This window comes from Harpia harpyja, chromosome 4, assembly GCF_026419915.1.
Source record: "Harpia harpyja isolate bHarHar1 chromosome 4, bHarHar1 primary haplotype, whole genome shotgun sequence".
Taxonomy (NCBI): Eukaryota; Metazoa; Chordata; class Aves; order Accipitriformes; family Accipitridae; genus Harpia; species Harpia harpyja.
The window spans coordinates 78,180,137-78,203,347 of record NC_068943.1 but is presented as its reverse complement, the minus strand read 5'-3'; the positions used below and the strand labels follow the sequence as shown (position 1 = coordinate 78,203,347).

General features: G+C 37.1%; 1 protein-coding gene across 1 annotated transcript in view; it reads left to right on the top strand.

Moving 5' to 3' along the window:
- PDE10A (phosphodiesterase 10A) overlaps positions 1 to 23,211 on the top strand; it is a 196,638-nt gene that overhangs the window by 81,256 nt on the left and 92,171 nt on the right. Inside the window, exon 2 of the mRNA XM_052784873.1 lies at positions 3,457 to 3,585. Within this exon, the coding sequence (XP_052640833.1) occupies positions 3,457 to 3,585 (129 nt within the window). The remainder of the gene's footprint in view (positions 1 to 3,456; positions 3,586 to 23,211) is intronic.

Genomic DNA, 23,211 nt, shown 5'->3' with positions numbered 1-23,211 from the left:
TCACAGCTCTGTCGGAGGACAGACAGGTTCCAGATAGAAGAGGCAATGCTTTCTGGGGATGCATGAAAAGAAGCGGGGGAGCTTTTGTTTGGGCTACTTGCGAGAAAGCCTATAGACCATCACAGTTACGAATGTGTGCGCCGCTACCTTTTCCTTTGTTAGACACTGTTGATGTATATACTTTATGCTTCACGCAAGAACTGATGAACAAGAATGAGAAAAGTCCTGGCATCACTGGAGGTGATGGGAAGCTCCCTGTTGTGCAGAGAGTGCTGTGGAAATAGTAGACATAGACTACTCTCTGTGCTAGTATACAGGTCCAACAGTAAGGGGAGAAGAAAGGAGTAGTGGAGAAATATTTCTAATGTGAATACATGTAGAAGAGTTTACTGCCCTAAATATTTAAGACCAATACATTAGTAACAGAAAAATTAACAACCAGCATTGGCTTGTGTTTTGTTTGTTTGTTTCTAATTCTGTAAATGATACCTGATTGGCACGACAAACTTTTAGTTCCTGGGTTTGGGTGTCAGTATTATTGTCTTGTTTATTCAAATGTTATTAATCATTGCCTCTGAATTTTCAAATAATTTTTTTGCATATTTCAGAATTAAAAGATTACAACAGTTCAGTAGAGATGTTGATAATATTTAACAAAAATATATGTACTAGGTGTTTTCAGGAACAAGTGCATATTCAGGACAGCAAGCGTGTCCATCATTGAACCTATGCATATTCTTATGTAAAAATCTTATTCTTATGTACATCTTACAAAGTAGAAGGCTTTATATGTGCCATAAAATAATTGTTTATGCACAGCTGTAAAATGCTTTTACATTCAAGCTTCTTTACAACACTCTTTTGCCTTGATATACATAAAACACAAAACCTTTAAGCTTCTTCTAAAAGGCTACTTTCTATTAATGTTATGTTTTGTGAAGTTACAATGTGTTCTTGCTGGTTTTGGCTGTGGGTTTTGTGTGTATGATTGTAGCATCCATTTTTCGACACAGTAGACTTAACAATTAGGAGGACCAATAAGTCTGCTTTAATCTATGTAGAAAATAGATTTAAGTTACTCCTTTTTAACTCTGCAAATGTAGTTGTAAATCCTGTTCTTCTTGCGCGCCCATCTACAAATGTGACATTGAAGAAGCACATCTGCACAGATGCCTTTAGCGAAATAAAGGAGGATAATTTAAAGACTGTTGTAGGATTTCTTCTATCAGCTCCATGAATCACTTTTTCGTATAAGGTTAAAGCAGAGTTTTCACCCCCAGGTTGCTGAAATTGCGGATATCTGGAATGAAAATTAAACTTGTGACATGTAGACTAAAGTCTTATTTCAAATTGACATTTCATTGAATTTTGATGTGTATATTAAAACCCACCACCCATAAAGTTTTGAATCGAGGAAGTATTTCCATTGAAGTCAAGGAATACAGACTGCACGCATAAGAAAGTTCAGGTTATTTTCACTGAAAACACAAATGAACCCTTTTAGAATTTCAGTTGCTTATTTTACAAACTTTTCAGTTCCTAGTTTCTTACTAGAAGCAAAAAGTGTTTGCAGTCTAAAGACAACTGGGAAGTAGCAGGCATTTTGTGACAAACCTGTATTGATCATTTTTCATCCAGAACTTAAAAGGCAGATAAATTCTTTTGACTTTCTGATGGTTAACTCTGGTAAATCTTCAAAATGCTATAGTCTTTATGAATGATTCTCCAAACATGTTTTCTTTTCAAATTCTATTACTATGAAATTAGAAAGACTTATTTTTTCAAGGTATTACATTTTTCTTAGTTAAGCAAATTACAAAATTTTATTAATTAGTCTGATTTGTCAGTATGGGAGGTAATTCCTGTATTGGCTGAAAAATCTTTTCATTCATGTGGCACACGTACTTCTTTATAGGTGTGTTATGATCTAAATTTACAAACTATTGCCTAAGGTTAAACAATGAAAGTAGTGGGGTTTTCTTTGTTTTCCCCCACTTGCTGGTCATCTCCTGCTCTTACTGATTTAGGAAGAACCTTTTCTTCTTTACTAATGAAAATTGGGTCACTCACTTAGCTCTCTTAATTCAAGTGATCCAGATCTGGACATTCTTGCCTGTAAGCGGGAGCACTGTTAGTTGAGGCTATGATATCCACCAGGAACCGCCGCCTGCATGGATTAAGAAGAAAAGGGTATTTTAAACCAGGTTTGGGGTGATGGGGAGTGCTGTGGTGGGAATGATATGGTGCCGTCGGTGTGGGGAGAGTGGCATGTGTGGCTGGCGCTCTGCAGGCGGGAGTTGTTGGTTTGTGTTCTGGTATTGCTTCCTGAAGGCTTTCATAGGAAACATTTGTAAGACATTTTAAAGGTTACAGTCGTTGACTAGCATTTAAATTACACTATAGCTGTTTTCAGCCTGTTCTGATACTGTGTGAAGCATAAAAGAGGAAAAATTGATCTTATTTTATAGCATGAATACTCTCCAAGAGAGGTCAGCATTGTTCGGAGGGGAGTTTCTCTTCTGCTGAACCTAGGCTGCTTGCTGTGGAGAATTTACAACTACAGTTATATACGCACAACACAAGAGGAGAAGGCATATTTAGAGCCATTACAGTGGTTGTTACTTCTCTTCCCCTCAGATCTCATTAAGGCTTTTATGCTCGGGGTGCGTGCTCCCTTTGTGGCAGCCTGGAGCCGAATCCCTCGGGACGGGCGCGCTTCTTTCCTGCCCTCCCTCGGAAAGCCTCGGCCCGCTGGGGTTCACCTCCCTGTGGCCAGTGGGGTTTGTTCGGGGGATTTGTGAAGAGTATGATCAGATTGTACTTATGTGAATTAGGGAATCTATTTATGATTGTGTCAGGGATCTGAGATTCTGAATTTTGCTTCTTTTTCCGAAATGTGCGCCGGAGTTTTCTTTTTGTTGCAGATATTGTAAAGGCCTTTTGTCTACAATTACTTTTGTTTTGATAACCGAATTACTAAGGCAATGGAAGCGTGGATGTGATTTTGGTGTTGCATAACAGTTTTTGATGCTTTTGCTGTCACTTGCAGTGAGAATACTGAATTTGATGCTCTACAAGAAATACCAGTTCTCTTTCTTCTATCTCCTTCCACCCTGTTTCTTTGTCAATGTATCATCTTGCATATCTTGGAAATAAGTAATTTTGGAGTCATAATCACAGTCATAACTTCCTTCCTAGCCATTTCCAGTCCCCCTCCTGTAGGGGACTTTTTGTACATGGTATCTTGCATGGATATGCTTTGCTTCTACTATTTTCTATATGACAGCTCATTTTTTAGACTGGATGTTGTTCTGTCTGGGAGGAGACTATTTAAATAGGCCTGTATTCAATCAGCGTGTTAAACAAAAGAATATTGATTGTTGCTGGTGTCTAGGTATTGTTTCATACAAGGAATTTCATACCAATAATGTAATCAATTCATATTCTCTCTTTCAGGTTTAACGGATGAAAAAGTGAAGGCCTATCTTTCTCTCCACCCCCAGGTACTGGATGAGTTTGTGTCAGAAAGCGTAAGTGCGGAAACTGTGGAAAAATGGCTAAAAAGGAAAAATAACAGACAGGAAGGTAAGTCCTTTTTATTTGCAATTAATATTTAACTTTGAACAGCTCAGTTCTTATTTTTAGATTTAAAGAGGAAACCTAGTTTTGGTAAAACTTGACTGTTATAATTTTTATGTCTAGGTTGCACCACTTTTTGAAAGGCAAAAGAGGTTAACAATTTTTAAAAATATTTTTAGCCTTCTGGCATTTCTATTTTGGAATATATTGTTATTAATTTTGTAGGTTCAGTTTACCCATTTTGAGTTGCAAATACTGTTCCACCAGCTCATAATATCTATTATATTGGTGTATGTTTTGAGAACATAATTTGGTCTTGGATCTAAAATCGGTAAGTTTAGAATTTAAATTATGCAGTATGTGCAGGATGTAAACCTCAGTAAAATATTGGATATACCATCTCAAAAGTTCCTACTTGCAGCAAGTATTAAGTCAATTTTAGATACGAACGTTGACACAGAGATTATAAAGCAGTGTGTTGAATTCTGAAGGTATTTCTGTTGGGTTGCTTTAGGTATAATCCCTCACTTAGTAGAGCCAGAAAACTGTTCCTTATGACTTGGCCTGGGTTGACAATGATTGTAAATTTTGTAATGATCTTAAATTTTGTGAGATTGTGTGCATATATAAGAATCATGGAATTCTAACAATGATTTGGAATATACCAGGTAAAATGCAAAAGAGGAGATTACCAAGAAGGTGAGGAAAGAAACAGTGATTTTACTCTGCACGTGCGTTGCTCTGCGGCTGACTTCTAAAGGTGCTTGGGGTTTAAATTCTGGTGATAATTCCCATTTTAAATAGAGGGGCTATTGCTACTTCCTAGAAGATAGCTGAGTGTTTTCTGCACCATTATAGAAAAGGGAAATGGTGGGCAAGGGACAGAAAAGGCTGTATTGAACCAGATTTTTGGTGGTGATGACTATATATCTGATACTAACGTGCTAGTACATTTTTGTTGGTGTAAAGACGTTACCTAATGGAAGTGTAAAAGTATGTAGCAATAGACCACCTGTTTACTACTTTTTGTGGTTTACAAACTGCAGCACTGCAGGATGGCTATCGTTATAATCCACAGATGCAATCAGAAAAAGTGTTATGAATCAAGTAAATAAGTCCTGATAATGCTTTTTGTAGACAGAAGAGAAAAAACACTTTGATGTTACCAGAAACAAATACTACTTATTTTAAAGTGCTATGTTCCTGTGAAAATGATTTTTCTCTAAGGTGTTTGAATTCCCTATAAGAAATCATTGCTTGTTTGAAATACAGTTTATAGTCTGGGTCAAGGTTCTTGATGCTAAAACCGAGTGAATGCTTTGGATAACATTTCATCTTCAAGAATCTTATATCACGAAGTGGAATTCATTACTAGTTGCTCAAAGTTTCCCTTTTTTTGGGAGCATGACCTGAAAATACATTTTTGTGAAAATGCTCATAAAATTTTTTTAGCCACTACAGAAGCAAAGTAACTGCTGACCGTTGCCTTAGTGAAGTTTAACATGAATAGCTGCAACAGTGTGATTTGTCCATTGTTTTCTTAAACTTTAAAACTTCTGTTTCGTGGCTAACTCTCCCCAAACTGTTGAATTAAGTGTCAAGCAATCGTTGTGCTATCGTTATCATTCAGCTTTGTATCTGTTATTGTCAAGTGGGTCTTTCTGCCTTCCGTGCTACTTCCCTTTTGCTGCCAGTGATCTTTAAGGTGGCCTTATTTATTACACTAAAGGCAGTTATGCACATAAGGCTTTCTTAGTGTTAGATTTTTAGGTGAAAATAAGCAGAACAAGATTTAAAACTACACTTACCAAGTCAAAAAACATAATTTGAATGCATTTTGTTTATAGAATGAAACAGATACTGATTAGCCTTAAAGATAAAGGCTATAGCCATATAAAATGTCTCTGATAACAAAGCATCTTAATTTGCGAGAATGCAACATATTTAGCAAAGCGGCTTGCTAGATGATTTACTCAGTTCGCTTTTGTCCTGATTTGGCTGAGGTAGAGTTAATTGTCGTCTTAGTGGCTGGTACAGTGTGTTTTGGATTTAGCATGAGAATAATGTTGATAACACACTGATGTTTTAGTTGTTGCTAAGTAGAGCTTATCCTAAGTTAAAGATTTTTCAGTTTCCCATGCTCTGCCAGCAAGCAGGTGTGCAAGAAGCTGGGAGGGAGCATGGCCAGGACAGCTGACCTGAACTAGCCAAAGGGATTATTCCATACCATAGGACGTCATGCTCACTATATAAACTGGGGGGAGTTGGTCAGGAGGCACAGATCGCTGCTCGGGCATTGGTCAGTGGGTGGTGAGCAATTGCATTGTGCATCACTTGTCTTTCTTGGGTTTTATTTTTTATTTTATTTTATTATATTCTTTATTGTTGTTGTTGTTGTTATTATTATGCTATTTTATTTTACTTTAGTTATTAAATTGCTCTTATCTCAACCCACAAGTTTTCCTTTTTTTTCAATTCTTCTCCCCATCCCACTGGGTGGGGTGGGAGCAAGCAAGCGGCTGCGTGGTGCTTAGTTGCTGGCTGGGATTAAACCATGACAGTGTTATGTATGTACAAATCATACTGCCTGAGTAATGGTGGCAGTGAGAAATGAGAAGGAGAAGATGGAACTGATTCTTTTGGTGTCAGCATGGATCTGTGGTGACTCAAAGGGAATATGTAGCCTAAGTCACTTTACATCAATAGGGGTATAATTTTCCCTCTATCCCTCTTGCTTCTCATCATGTAATGTGATACAGACAGGAAAATAAGCTTTCTTTTTATGAGAAAGTTGCCAGGCAGGCGAAATGGTGTTTTGAGATCTCTGGCTTAGTGTCTGTACTCTTATATGTTGGTGACGCAGAACAGTCATTAACCTATATGCAGAAATTGTGTCCTGCCTGATTTACAGGCATCCAGCTGTGTGTACTCTTCAGCCAGAAGTCAATGGGCCTGCAGCCAGGGTAGTTTATCGGAATTTCATTAGCATGAACATAAACTGAAATGTCTGATTTGGACTTAAATGAACCAAAATTTATCTGTGACCGAGATTCACTGAATTAGTTACTTTAGGTGGATTTTGTTTTTTTAAAAACCCAAAGTATTAAAAAGGGAGGCAATGCATAAATACTGCAGTGTTTAAGGTATAACTACATCCCAAAATATCATGAGTTGTGTCATCAGTGTGTAGCAGAAAAGTCTTGTATCTATCACAGTAAATGTTAGATTGAAAGTTGCTCATGACAGGTTAATGGTGATATACCTGGGATTATAAGATTTATTTATTTATTTATTTAATATATTGGAGAAAACCTGCAAAGGCAGCACTGGGAAGGAATGCTGCTCATACTGATATTTGGGTATCTACTGCAACTTTTTGAACCCTGACTATTATCTACCAATAAAATACATGCTCAAAACACACCCAGGTTTTGTATTGTTGCACACAGCCTTTCCAAACAACTCTATTTGTAATAAACTAACACTTGAGTGTTAAATTTTTCATATCCAGATCATGGCTGAGTTAGGCAGGACTCTGAATTAAATTGGAGCACAAACTGGGCTGCTTCTCATGCAAAGTATTTTTGATTGGTTTTTGCAAGCAAAATTTAACGAAGTAAGAGGGTGTCTTGATTGAGGGAACTGATTAGATATTTTTGGGTTCATTTTAACTCTTCTTCAAAGTTGTTTTCATATTACCTATGGAAGAAACTTTTTTGCAGATTAAGCCTACTACTTAGGTCTGAGGTCTGGTCTGTACTTCATGCATTATGCCCTCATGGGATGTTTTATGAAGTTTATACATCAGATAAACATCTTCATATAGACACAGTAAAAAGTGCCTTTGCTCGTATATCTAATCTTATTGAAGTGCTAGTGTAAGTTATACCAATAGATCATTAAAGTAAGTAATGATCTTACTTTAATGATTCATTAAAGGTGCATCTTGATAGAAGGAGATTTTTCCAATGTACTTTAAGAGTTAATCTGCCAGAAGGAGATCTTTTCTTTCCCAGATGCCTAGATATAATACTCTCAGAACTCAAAAGAGATCTTCTATTTGTCCTCTTCCATATCATTTAAGCAAAAGTAACAGATGATTGTAGCAAGACCCATAAGACTATGGAAGTTTTAGACTCTGCTGGATAGATCCTCATCTCCCAACAGATTTCTCGGAAAAATATTTACAAACTCCAACCTTAATTATATAATTCGAAGCTTCACCGCCACAACAATAAGAACAGGCTAAGCACATTGATTATAAAACAGTTTCACATCTTTTATGCTGCTGATACTGAATTTCAGAGGTGTCTTTCCTAATTTTTTAATGGCATTTTTGTATAGGAAGAAAGAACAAACTGTACTGACATAGAATTTCTACATGGAAAGCTGCCTATATCACCTCTCACTCTGTGGGAGCGAAGTTATCACTTCCCTAAGGGGATGGCCCTCATGTTCATCAAAGTGCATGACCATGTGCTTAGTTACTGCTGAATCTGGACACATCAACAACAGCTTTATACATTATTTTCTTCCAGCAATATTTGCCAAAACCATGTAAAGCTATGTATAGTGGGAACTTAAGGTGCTTTGCTACCACACAAATGCTGTTGTTAAGTAATTCTTAAATACAACTTTAAAAAAATTTTTAAATGGAAAATTGTATATAGAATACTACTACATTCAGTACACAGTATGACACTGATTATACACAGTCAGAAGTTACTGTCTGTTAAGTGCAGTGGACTTACTGCATTTACAGGAACCCAAAATTTCATAATTGACCTGTTTAAAAAAAAAAAAAAAAGTGAAGAAATTAGAAAATTAATTGCTTAATATAATGTTGGTGTTATATTGCTGTAATGTTTATTCAGGATGTATAGTCCTCAAGAAGATATCACATAATTTTTCCTGGGCTTTGAAAAACAACAGGATTGATTTTCTTAGGGTTAGTCCAAGGTATTGCCATCCTAATACTAATATTTCCATTTACAGCCTTCATAATGTAATACTGTGCTGTAACCTGCTGTATATTCAAGCAAGAAGAGAATGTATTATGTAATGTGACCAAAATATTTAGCATTTTCTGATATTTCCTTACAGGACTTGTTTAAACAGAATCATGAAATGACTTTTTAAGCAATCTTACATATATTGTTTTATGGACTGTTGATTTTTTCCTGTTGTGCTTTCCTGTATCCATTAATTTCCTGCCAGTGTTAAATAACTGCTATTTGATAGATATGCTGTTGCTAATATGATGCAAATGATTAAATGACTGTATTTGGTTGTTTCAGTTAAAGGACATCTGTGAACATTCAAAGTACTTTTTCTTCTTTTTTATTTATCATTACACAATAAATCAGAATGTATTCATTGCTACTTTTATGTAATTACTGTAAGCAGTCTGGCTGACTGCAGTATAAAATGTAGTTCATTAGTCATTTAAATGCATGATTTTCTCATTCTTGTGGTGTTTCTTGTGAAGCAAGTATGACAACTGTGTGTGGGTTCAGAATTCAGATTAAGCCCCAATTCTGTCCTTTCTTTAGCTCATGCATTTTGCTTTTCACCTTTTTCTCCTTTTCTGCTATGGGCCCTAGAAGTGGGCAAAGATGGCCATCGGATTTGGTGCACTGGATGGCTTTAAATTTGGCAGAGGACTGGAAGCAGTCATCTCTGGATACACTCATTCTAGTCATTTGGAATATCACTGTAGCTTCCTTTTGGTAGAAAATTGAGTAGGCTTCACGAGGAAAGACATCTGTGTAAATTCTCTCACCCACATGTTCCTTTAGGTCTTCCCAATGTACTTTATATCTATATATGCTTTAGCAATACCTATGATAGCTTTCAGTGAGCTCATTGAGCATAGAAAGGAGAGAGCTCGGTGCAGGTTAGTTAAACATGTTTCTTTTTCTTACTTTATAGTCTGTGCTGAGCTCAAGATTTCGGTGACTGAAATGGTTCTGGTGCCTGAGCTAGTTTGTTTAAGCCTGATACCTTCTGTGGTCTTGTCGTGGTTTAACCCCAGCTGGCAGCTCAGCCCTACCCAGCTGCTCGCTCACTGCCCCCGGGACGGGATGGGGGGAAGAATCGGAAGCGTAAAAGTGAGAAAACTCATGGGCCGGGATAAAGACAGTTTAATAGGTAAAGCAAAAGCTGTGCACAAGCAAAGCAAACCAAGGAATTCATTCCCCACTTCCCATGGGCAGGCAGGTATTCAACCATCTCCAGGAAAGCAGGGCTCCATCACATGTAACGGTGACTTGGGAAGACAAACGCCGTCACTCTGAATGTCCCCCGCTTCCTTCTTCTTCCCCCAGCTTTATATGCTGAGCATGACGTCGTATGGTCTGGACTATCCCTTGGGTCAGTTGGGGTCAGCTGTCCCAGCTGTGTCCCCTCCCAGCTCCTCGTGCCCCCCCAGCCTCCTCGCTGGCAGGGTGGGCTGAGGAGCAGAAAAGCCCTTGGCTCTGTGTGAGCACTGCTCAGCAACAGCTAAAACATCAGCGTGTTATCAACATTATTCCCATTCTAAATCCAAAATACAGCACTACACCAGCTGCTGGAAAGAAAATTAACTCTATCCCAGCCAAAACCAGCACCGATCATTAGACAAAGAGTCTTTTTTTTCTTTTTAGTCTTTTCTTCTGTACTAGGGAAGGGATTGGAGGAATAGGATCTGTAGCAAAAGACTTCGTCATAGCCAGACTTTGAGCCTATATGCAGAGAGAGAATTTGTTTACTAGTCCTTCAAGGCTAATACTAAAAGTAAAATTGTGCTAAGCTGCATCATTAAAATGTAAAAAAATGTTCTGTGATCCTAAATAGACTGAAAATTGTTTCTTTTCTGGTGCTGCAGTTTCAGATAGTAAGCTATTATCATAATGTGCTTTAAGGTTTGCTACAGTCCTGTGGGAGAGAAAGTAGTGAGTTTTGGAGAGATGCTGATGTGTGGCTCTATTGAGGGAGCAAGTCTGTACTGAAGTATTTATTGTTAAGCAATACTGAAGTATGCATTTCTACAATAAATTATGGTTATTCCTTTATTTGCTCTTTTAAATAGGTAATTAACTTCTGTTTTTAAATGATGCCGTGTTGAGGAACGTTATTTGCACTTTGCCTAACGTAGTTAAATATGTGAGAGAATGGCTAACATGCATTTCTATAACTGGGATAGAATATATGAAAAAGATAAATGTAAGCAGGAAGAGTATATGTATGCTAAATATATGTCAGCTTGCTGACAGAATTATAAAGAAAAAAAAATGGAGCCTCTGCTTGATTTGGTATTTTTTGAGGACTGTGCATTTCCACACTACCTAATCAGAAATAGCTGTTCTGTAGTGTAGGGTGGTAGTTGTAGCACTGTAGGTGAAGGATACTCAGAAGCTGGAGACTATCACTGTTGCAATACTCCAGAGCTGGCTGCAATTCTGACATCTCCCCAACCTAGGCAAGAGGAACTGAAATGGCAGCGTATTAATGACCTTCTTGATTTATAGTTAGGCTGACTAAATATTTCATTGATGCTGCAGACATGCTGTTTCATTCTGATGCAGCCCTGCTGTGCTTATGTTTGTTATATCCAAGCAGGCAACAAATACTTGCCAAAAAGCAAGAGTGAATGTGGGAATGATTTGGGTAATGCGTGACTTGCACCATTGACACCATAGTAGTAGCTCTTAATGCTTCTTATTACCAAACCCCAGCATTTACGTATTTTGATGCCTTTCTGGAGTTTTTTTTTCTCAAAAGAAGACAGAACGGATGAATCCTCCAGTGCCATTCCCCGCATTACAAGTGGCATAATTGCTTGCCCTGTTCCTACTCTTCCCTTGGAGTCTGCTAATGGCCAGTTGGAGACAACATGTTGGGCTAGGTGGTCTTGTGGGTCTGAACCAATGTAACTGTTATGAAACCAACAGGTGCTACTTTTCTGGGATGATATCCAGACTGATAAAAGTTGTCTTTATTGTGAATGTTTTTCTCAGAAAAGTTGCAATAATATCTGGGGGCTTGACTGCATAGACCCTGTTCCTCTGTGTATTTGGTATACTCCTTACTTCCAGAGATAAAACTGATTGGTAGACTTTTGTATGGAGTAGTTTACAGTTGCCATTTTCATGTGTCTAGAAAGTTTATCAGTATTTCAGAGGCAGACAGATGAAGTAATGACACTTCCCAGAGCTGTGGTAGAGCTCTACATGGGAATGCTGTTTTTGTCCAGATGCTGAAAATGGCATACATCTGTCACAGGTACAGGATAATTTTAGAGCTGATTTCTGGGGAGACTGTTGCATTGTGCCATTGCTTTTAAAAATTATTTTATCGCTACATCATTTTCTGAAACAGTCAGTATAATTGTCCCATTGTTTCTTTCCAATTGTGAAATTGTTTCTTTCCCGTGTGTCCAGTTCAGTGGGGTTTTTATTGTTTTCCCTGAGTTAATCAGAAGAGAGACAGCTTAGATGTGGGTTCATTTTGGCTGTGAAAATATTGAGGAGGAGTTAGTGAAAAAGTTCCTCTCTGTTGTGTTGTCAGGCTGTTCCTTTGGGCAGAAGAAAAGGTTAGTGGAAAGGATATATATGTCAGATAGATCAGGAATTGTTTTTATGTACTGATAGTACAAAAATACTGATCAGTGGCATCTTGGTAGATAATACTGAGGTCTTGAGTGGTGATGATGTTTTTTGTTCAGTATGTGTCTTGATTTTGAAGCAGTTACTGATTTTATTCTTTGTTATTTGAATGGCTATCACTAGCAAACTCAAAACAACTGCAAAAAAAAGCCTAGTACATTAGTTGAATATGTATCTAGATTGTTTTCTTTGAATTTGCTGAAGTATGGGAGAGTTTATTGTCTGAAAATTTTGTTGTTTTAGTGGGTTGGGTGAAGGAGGTGATTTTTCTGTTTTTCTGGAGCTCTCCTGCATATTTAGAATTGTTTAAATGGTCAGAGATTCGCAGAGGGTAATCCTTTAATGATGAGATATTTGGCCTTAGGAAGTAGATGTCACTGCTTGGTCTGAGTTCTCTCTTGAACTAATTGTGTTAATCACATTATATCTAGAGCAATTATTCTCAACATGTACTTAAACTGATGTTTGTTGTGTCTTTGTTAGGCTTGACTTAAGAGTTTTTATGGTTTTTTTTCTGTCTACTCAAAAATAGTGCTTCTGCTTATTTATAAGCCTTGCTTCACAGAATCATTTTCTGCCCGTATCTGCTAGCTATATTAGAAAGGAAGAAACCTGTGATTTTTGTCATTTCTCAATCTTTCGAGTAAATTAGGGCATGGAGCTTCTTTTAGTATCTTACTGAGAAACAGGTTTCCCAGTTTTCTTACTGTTTCTCATCAGTTTACATTTTGAACCTTTCCAGATTATCAATGTCTTCTATAAAGTGTGGGCAGTGTAAGGAGAGATAGTATTGCAATAATGGGTTCACTAGTATTGTATGTAATACAAAACCATTTCCCTCCTATGCAAGACAGTCCTCCTTACTGTTGTCTGGCCCCGCTGCTCTTTGTTTTCAGATTGTTTCCCTCCTGTACACGGGATCTTCAGTTTTAGAATAAAAATCAAGCAAGCAAGCGTATATATGTATATATACGTTCCCAAACTTATTGCTTCAGGTGATGATACTTGTTTAAGTATGTTATAGGAGGGAGACGTGTGTTGCACATAAATGGATGCTTATACCTCTGTTTAGCTGCCATAGACTTTTGTTGAAGGAAGACTTATGTCACAGATATTACTCAAATACTTTGAAGATATTATTAAGCACCTAGATGGAAATTATTTGGTTCAAAATGTGTACTCAAGTTTCAGATAATAAAAAAACAACCCCCAAACAAAACCACAAAGCTTTGAGATGAATTTTCTTCAATGATATTCAAAGATACAGGTATTAGAGAAAAAGTCCTCCTATAGATTACTAAGTTGCTAAAAACTGGGAAGTAAACTATAGGAATGCGTAGACAATTTTCACTACAGAGGTCATCAGTAGTCTGAGAGGGATTTTTATTTTCATAAGCTCTCTGGAATAATGGATGCGTACTAGGATGATAAAAGTCTCAGGTGTACTGAAAATTAAAACCAGATGTATAGAGGCTCAAAAGAATCTCATAAAGCTGAGTAATTGAAGAATAAAGTATCGGATAAAAATCAGTTTTGACTGATCTTTGCCTCTGAGGCCAAGTTGCATGGCACAAGTCACATCTACAAGCCTAAACTACTTTTCCCTCCCTCCCAAACAAGATGTTGCATCCAAACTACCTCCTGGAGTGGTCCTTGGCAGCTGCTAGTCCTCTCATCTGAGCCCAAATGTTGTTTTGGGAAAGTGCAAATTGGCAAGGTCCAAGCCATGCTGTGGCTGCAAACAGTTAATCAGGTACTAGTGATGTTCAAGCCCAGTCTCCGGCCCTATTTCCTCTGTTTCTTTAGGCCTAGCCTGAATTAGCTGATGCAGCTCAAGGAGAGATGCTGGGAACATAGTGGGAAAATCAGCCATTAGAGCTAAGCAACAGATAGATAGTTCAGCCAAATACAACCAAACAGGAAACATCATTAAGTCATTGTGGAAATTTGCGATTAATTTGAAGTTCAGATGTTCTGTACAGGTAATGTCACCTCAGGTTACATAGAAGAGGAAAGATGACCAGATGTGTAGAAGTCTATGATCTGTATTTCTGAAAGTCTGAAAAACAAGCAAGGAAGGAAGTATTTTTTTAACGTAGATCTTTTTGTTGATCCAATATGCGACAAGCTAACAGTTCTATCAGCACAGCTGAGGGGGGCAATGAACTCTTTGACTGGCAGCGTGTGAGGATTGGAGGAACCACTTAACCTGACTTTGTCAATGGAGAATGTACTTGGATAACAGCACACTGAGTTTAATTACATTTAATTATTTCAATCATTTAGACAATTTGAGTGAAATAAGTGACTATCAATTATGGAACAGGCGGAGATTGTAGATTGTAATCTTCTCTGGGTCTAAGAGGGATGGATCTTTTTTTTCTGTGGAACACTTAAAGCACAGGTGTAAGGAGTTTTGGGGGGAAATTATAATGGGTTATAAAACCAGTGTCAACTGGTGTTGAGTCAATAACAGGTATAAGTTTTATTTGGAGGACTTGTCTTCTTTAAGCATCATGACTGAGAAGCTAATAGAGAATTAGTTGTTTAAAGAATAATCCTTTCTCAACAGTAGTATTGAGTTTCTGTTCTTTATAAATTCCATGAAGACATTTATGTCTATTGAACTAAATATATGACATTGAAGGATGCTCGTTTAGTATCCGTAGATCTTGTGTTCTTTTGTAGGGGGCTTGTTGTTGCGGTGGAGGGAGGTTAGCAAGGTCTGAATTTTTTGCACTGGCTAGTGCATCTAGTTCAATTTAGCCACAAAAAGACCCTCACTCCTGATAACATTATTACCTCTTTATGAAGCTTGCCTTGCTTGTTATCTTTACACAGTTATGACTTTTATTATGCTGCTACCAGAGTGGCATTCTTCATTCTGCAAAAGACCTGAACTGTAGCAGAAGTTTTATAATTATGACTGTCATGATGAAGGCAGTTGACAGATTCACCTTTTTCATGACAGAAGAACTGAAGGGCACCCAGCAAAATGAATTGGCTACAGATTTGAAACAACAGGACGTCCCTTTTTACACAACCCATGCCTAAATTGTGAACTCATTAGCATAACATATTTTAGATGTTAAAAATGTAAATAGGTTCAAAAAGTGATTAGACACATTCCAAGGAAGAAATACTTCATCAAGAGCTGCTACATACTATGATCCTGATGCAGCCTCCAGCTGAGAAAATTCATAAGCATCTGATTGCTCTGAGGACATACCAGAGTAAGTATACTCCGTGCATCTATAGTCTGTGCTCTCTCTCCTTTTCGTATAGCATAGTTGCTTCATACTTCTTCTATAATGAGCTCTCGCTAGCCATTGTCATAGGCAGTGAACTTGAGTAGATGGACTTTTAGTTTAGCAGAGTAGGGCCATTCTTCTCTATCATTATGCTTCTGCAGCCTCTCTGGGATTTGTATACCATCCATTGTTAGAATTGTGAGTCAAGTTGTCTTAATAACACGTTTGAATATGCTGAAAAAGAAATTGTGTTTCTATATTGTAACGCATATTTTATGGATCTTTTTAGATAAGCTACAAGAAGTCTTTTCAGTTTTAACACTAGAGGCATCTTTCAAACCCTTTGGAGACAGCACCTTACCCCAGACTCATGTTGCTTGGCTGCAGTGCTGAGCTAAATTACTTTATTCTTTCTTCCAACCTGCATTATGCAGAGATACCCATAAGTGATGATTGTGAAACTTTGGTTTGCAGAAAAAGAGGTTTATCTTTATCCAGTTGAAATTGCTGAGTAACACTGAACAATTGAGTAACTTTCTTACATTTTTGTTAATGCAAAGTTAGAATGTTTTGTGTGCTGCTTTGGTTGTTCAGCTAACAGAAGGGAGCTCTTTTACAGGGTGTTTGGTCCTCACCCCCAAAATGCAACAGTTTCATTTCATTTGTCATTAAATAAGTATGGGGAGTGAAAGCAAGAGAGATGATTGTGTTGATGAGGAACAAGGGTTAGGAAATTAAGACACAATTCAGTAATAGGTGTGGGAGGAGGAATGTGTGTGAGTTTTTGAAGGATTTATAGTAACTGGGTGTAACCGTGGCATTAGGTTTTGGTGATTGGGGTGGGGAAGTGACAACAGACAACTAATTCAGTTCAAGTGGGTTCATTGCGAACACTCAGAAGTATCTTCATGCAGTGCATCAGGTATTTGTATAGCAATAGAGAGATGTTTATTCCTGGGGACTTGCTGGGCAGTGAATTTAGATTTACTGTAGAACACTTGTGGAGGTTTATCAAACCAACTTTTAAAGCTAGTAACTACACAGTGACCCATCTTTTTGAATCAGAGTTGTCATGACCCATGCAGTGAATGCCTCTTTAGGACAGGAGGAGGTTACTTCATTTGAAGTTTTAAATTATCGGAATGGGCTCTTTTTGCATTGTATAACCTAGGAAGCCATGTCATTGTGACACCTGCTGTCTTACTATCATGTATATATTTCATGGTACCTCATATAAATGTGCTTTAGGAATAATCGGAATTTTCCCTATTGCCTGTTACTTTTCTTAAGCAAAGCTTTAGTTCTGCGAATGATAGTGTGTTTTTACAGGCATGCGCTGTTACCGGATTGCCTTTTCCAACTGTTGTATGGCCAAAAACATTTTTATAGAACACTAACTGTTATCGTTCCCTCTGCCAACATGCTTGTGTTCCTCAGAAAGCTTTGCTTATGAGTAGTCGTCAGTGACAGTAAATCTCTGATTTATTTGAGTGTTTGGGGTACCTATTGTAGCAGCCAACTGTATACACCAAGTACGGTGAAAATGGCAGCATATAACATAGGAAAAGGGTATTACAAGTCTTTTCTCAAGTTCTGTTTTTTTTTCCATCAAAAACTCTTGGTTGCACTGATTAATAACAATTATCAAATTATGAATCAACATGGTTTGAGCAGGTCTGAAAACAATTTAGACTCTTCAAAGTGTGTGGTGTTTCCATTCGCAGTAGGTGGCACAGAGCAGTATTGGAGAGTCACAAAAACACAGGAAATCTCAGAAATACTGTTGTCTGATACGGTCCAGTCTAGCATTTTTTATTGACCGTTTTCAGAGCTGAATACTGATGAATGGATCACTGGCCCATGATGGCAGTTTTGTATTTCAGAAGTAAGTCTTTATGATTTGAGAATTTTGGAATATGTACTACAACTGTATGTTTCCTCACAGACAGATTTATTTAAGAGTTGCCAAGATTGGCCCTTTGATATAGGGACATAAATAAGATGCTTTTAAACATACTTGGAAGAAACTCACCAAACCTATGCTTTTTTTCTGGATGGTGTGTGTTATTTGAATGTTTTCTTTGCAGTGTGACAGTGGCAATGATGTTCCTGTTCACAGATGTGGACTACTTGCCATCATTCTGAAGTTGGCATTTGTTAGTTTATGTAGCTGTCTATCCGCTAATTATCTGGAGGTGCTTCTGGAGCACTTCTAAGAATATAGAAGTGCTGATAGAATCTAGAAGTGTTTCTGGGCTCAGCTGAAACAAATTCATTGGACAGGTTTCTGATTTTTAGCAGAGCCAATTTTTTTTTAACAGGAACAATGAAAGAAGCAAAGCTATATACACAGAATCCTCAGGAATAAATGTCAGGTTAGATGTTCAATTTTTTATTTTCTTCTTTTTTCTTGTAAATCTGTAGTTAAAAGGAGAGAAGATATGTGATTTAGCTTTTCCTCATTCTTAATAAACATGCATAAAATCTTGCATAAATGTATCTTAGTACTTGAGTTGTTATACTTGTTTTTTCTGTATTTTTTGGATGCATCTTAAAATATACAGTAACAGCTTATTTCAAATAATACAATATTTTCTCTGGAAGTTATCTCAACTCCAGAATTTCTTAGTTGTGTTTTTGAAGAGCTCTCTCTTCTACAGACTGTTAAGAAATGACTGGCTTTTTCTGAGTGATTGCCTCTATGTAGACCTTCTCTTCAGGCATTGAAATCAACACCTGCTTAGGTCACCATCAGCTTGTTTGTATTTGTACCTTATTTGCCTTTTGATAAATGGGCAGAGTAAAGCCTGATGTTCCTTAATTTCCTCTACCTCCCTAGACTTGTAATTTTTTTTATATGTGTATTAATATATTTGCATAGTTCTAAGATTATTGGGAGATACACAAATTTTAGTAGGTTTTCATTTCAAGGTCTTCCATTTCTTTTTATATGTCACAGTGATGGAATGATTTCCCTTGGTTTCGAGGTTCTTCCTCTCTTGATATGTCCAAATCCCTCAGACATAGTTGTCTGTCTTTCAGTGCTCTTTCTGAAGATGGATTTTCTTGAAGAGTGCAGAAACGGAGACAATTGTCTGAAGCCATTTTTTGTACAGCAGTTAGATGAGATTTGTCTCAAAGCCAGGCAGTCAGGGGCTTTCTGACTGATAGCAAGCTTCATTTAATAAAGCTTTGGTGAGTTCTGACTCTACTTTTACCTTTTCAAAAAAAAATCTTTAATAAGGGCTCCTGGCATTACTATTTTCATATCCTTGAGGCTTCATCTGTACTTCTCAAAAGGTTAAAGAAAATCATTGGTGTGGTAAGTGACAAGGACACAGATTTCTATAAGGAGAATCAAGTAAAAGAAGGGCAGGTGTTTCTTCATTCTTACCAGGGCCTCTTTCGGAATTTTTGCATCAGATATCACTTTGATTTTTGAAAATGTTTTTAGAACATGTCCAGGATCCAAAGCTGGAGGAGCAATCAGTGCAAACTGGCTTGGTAACTATTGTGTTTCCTCAAGGAAGCAGATTAGGAATCCAGAGAACAATATTGAATTTCTGTTCTGACCTTCCAGTAATCCTGTTATCAAGAGAGATCATATTTAATTAAATGTTTTTCATTTGACATCTTTCATCTTCACAAATTTTCCTTTTAGCAGTTGCACAAAGTATATGTTGAGTTCCAAATACTGGCATCCGTATAGGCAGGAAAAAAATCACATAGGTCCAGTTCATTTCATGGATTCTACTATAAAAGTCTGTGTTTATGCAAAAGCAGAATTTATTTTTTTCAGAGAAAGGATATCTGGAATTCCTTATGGCCAATTGAAATGGCACAGGATAACATATGCTGAACAATGATGCTTTTCATTTAGTTGGTGATACAAAGGTCTTGTTGTTTTGCTCCTAAAACACTTCTAAAGATGAAATCTCTGTGACTTTGGCCAAAAAGATATTGTATGCAAAGAATAGTTGTGTTATAGAAATTGTCAGTACCTAGTCATTTACTCCTGCCTTTCATACCGAACTCGTATCTGAAGAACCCTCCTAGCTTGTTTATAAATCCTTGCCTTATTGAGTCCTTGTACAAATTCAGAATCTTATAAATTTTCCACTACTAGGTGTAGCATTTACTAGAAAAATTACTGCTCTGAAGATTAGTGTTTTGAAGACATTGTGGCATAATACATGACAAACTGAGCTGCTCTGTCAGTAGAGAAGCTTAGAAAACAGCTTACCTGCTTATCCCACTCATGCTTTTTGTAAACATCCTTGGCTACGTTCACAGTAAAGATAGGAATATGAAGCAGTTTTATCTAGTGGTTTCTTTAAGGATTCCCTTATGTACTGAAACTGGAGCCCTTTGGGGTAGCATAGGACAAATAAGAAATGGGCAAAAACAGGGGAGTAGATACACTTGGACTAGGAAGAGGAGCGGCTTGTATAAGGTATTGCTGATTGTGGGCTGAGACAGCCAACCCTTTCAACTAATTAACACCTCATACATTCCAACAAATATGGAATATTTATTGTTGTTTTTCATTTTCTTGCTGATTTTCATTTCCAGCTATTAGTAGATTGATCAGGTAGGATGCTACAGAGCCTGTAGCACATAAAACATAATTTCCAGAATATAACAAGTTGCAATTCAAGTAATAAGTATATTTATATTAATATTAGCTGTTAACTTAAACAGACAACCTAGAGTTTCTAAAAGAATGCCTGCAGTTATATACTTGTTTTAAGGTTATGGGAAATCCTTTTATATGTCAAATTAAAGGACACTATCGCTGAATGATATATGGAATGAGGAATAATTCTAGTGACAGCTAATATTTTAAAACAACTGAAGCATTTAAACAGGATTTTTTGCTTGTTTTGATAATTACAAAATGATATTTAGTAGAACACAGGAGTCTGTCATTAAAATAATTATTTTCGTGTATTTGTTGTGCTCTGTATTCTTTGGATCAAATTATGTACAATATGGTTATGACTAGCCTTGACCAGGTGATAGATTAAATTGAAAGATTATTCTTCTTAATCTTTAGACTCTAAACAACCTCCCAATATGTTGCCAACATGAATGTGTCTTTGGGGACAGAACCCAGTCTGCACCACATGGCTGACTGCCAGATCTTTCCACTGGAAAGCCAGCTATTATTTTCTACTTTGTACTGCACAGTAGGGTGCATCCACCCCTTTACAGCATTCAGCCATAGCTTTTTATTTTACGGTAATCTTTTGTATTAGATATTCACAGGAATAAATTTTCTCTAGCCACGTAGGTCACATTTCTCCCAAGCCAAAGCTGAAGCGCAATAGACTCATTTCATTCCTTGAAGTGTCTTTGTAAAAATTGTAATCTCTAGCTAGGGTTTTTCTTGGAAATGGACATGTTTTTACCCTGTCGCTGGCATTGTAGGCATACCTTATACAATTTCATTGCCATACTTCGGCAGAAAAGCAAACAAAAGTAAATTAGGAAGTATTGCATTCCTTCACTATACCTGGAATTGTAATGGAAAAAGAAAGGAGTAAAAGTAATAATACAATGTAAATCCGTAATTGGTATCACAGGCATCTTTTAGAACATAGTTAGGGAATCTGCCATTGAGCTGTCAAAGTGAGTTTCTCTCCATGCTTGTTTTCGTCTTGAGATTTGACTAAATAATTCAAAACCATGAAGCTAACAATAATTCTCAATCTTAATCCCTTCCTTCCTTTGACTGTTCCTAAAATCTTCTTAACTAAAGTGTCAATCCTACGTCATTGAAATGTAGGGTGGACCAACAGAAGCTGCTCAGTGATATGACTTAGGTGTCTTTGTCTTGAATATTAAAACAGTGTTTCAAGATTTGAAGATAATAGTGTGAATTCTTACATAAGCCTTTCTCTGCATATCTAAAATATGTTAAAACTTCTTATTCTTTCCAGTAATGTGCTAGAGGAAACTAATAAATAGAAATGAATGTTGATGTAGATCATCATACCCTTTAAGTGGAAGAAGCCATTAAATCTAGATATCTCTGCCACTGCTGCATTTCACTCCTGCCTGAAGGTAGCCATAATTGCATCTTTTTTTTATTAAATATGAAACGATTACATATGAAGGAACTTGTTATGCTAAACAACAAAAAAAATTAACAATCATCTTAGCAAAGACTACTTTCAGTGCCTCCTTAAGAGTCTTCAGAATCTCAGGCTCTTTTAGTAGGCACCAACTTGTCTTGAATAGCCCTATCATTAAGAAGCTGAGCTGCCAATAAGTCCAGTCTACTGAAGCAGTATTCAGACAAGCCAGAACCCCTTGGTTCCCAGGAAATAACTCTGTGGTTGATCTAAGCCTGCACTGCCTGCCCTCAGCTTCCATCTCTGGGTGCGTATATCCAGCCCTTCCCTTGCATTGGTCGTTGTACTTATGTAATTGTAGATGATACCTACCTTTCACTAAGCTGCTGCAGCTGAAAACTGCCCTAAGGCAGTGGGGAAAGTGCAGAGGTGGCAGCTCAGGCTTAAATTGGTTTCTGTTGGTGTGAACCTGCACCTTGCAATTCCTCTCTAGATAAGTTCAAGTCTTCAGGAAAAAAGTTTCAAATATTCTAGTCTGAGATTGCATCAGTTGTAGTTGATTTAGTAATAGGCGCACGTTACCCAAACCTGATCCAGTGTTTTGCCAATAGATCCATCAAAAGAAAAAAAGAAGTGCCATGCAATTCTTTAAACTCTGGAAACAATACACATTTCAAAATAATATACATCCCTCTGAATCATTTTCCATGTAGTGAGGACCTTCCAAGAATGATGTGTTATACTGGATAAAATATGCTCAAAGTGGATAGGGTGCTTAAAAGAGTTAAACCTTAACACAGATTGTACTAATAAAAATTGCAGAGAGAAGTAGTGTACATCTGAATATATTAGCACATATGGGAACTGATATATATTAGTTTGGAGCGAAAGCTGAATTTTCAGTGTGTTAGCTGTCTCTTTTTATAGTGAATCCATTTTGTCACATTTTGAAGGTGGCAGGAATTTGCATCTTTTTCAAGTAAATTAGAATACTAACAGACACCACTTTACCAAGTCGAGACACTGCTGTGGCTGGAAGAAAGACAATAGAAAGTAAGACAAGCAACTACAAATAGTACAATCCCTAAGTGAATCCTGTGTAGGCTAATAATTCAAGATGGTGAAGCGAACAGCAGATAAAGCATCTCAGGTATCAAATAAGCCAGTCTGGCACAGCATTTAAAAGCACCGACACGTGTACTAGACACATTTGGCTGACCTTTTGTTTAGTTTCTTGGAACATCACCTCAGAGAATAAGACTGAAATTTCTGTGAGGATTATTTCTAGAGTAATTTCATTGTTACTTATTGTATATCATAGTATGAATTTTACATATATGTTTAAGGAAAAGTAAATGTAGCAAAACCAACAGGCTTTTTCCCTCTCAGCTGTCTTACACTGTCTAACTTGAAGCCCTTTGTATAGAGTTCAGGCTCAGAATGCATGGAGCAACTTGGAAGTGACCCTGGAAAGTAAATTACTGTTTCAAAGAGTTTTTCATGCATTTCTTGTGTGCTTTTGTTTCATTTGGCATAATTGTTTTTATGTACTAACTCATAAATAGGGGTTTATAACTGTTATTTGTACTTTTATGCTATTTTGAATCCTGCAGCTTATTTGCAATATTACTGTCTTTTTTGTATAGTTAGTATTGTCTA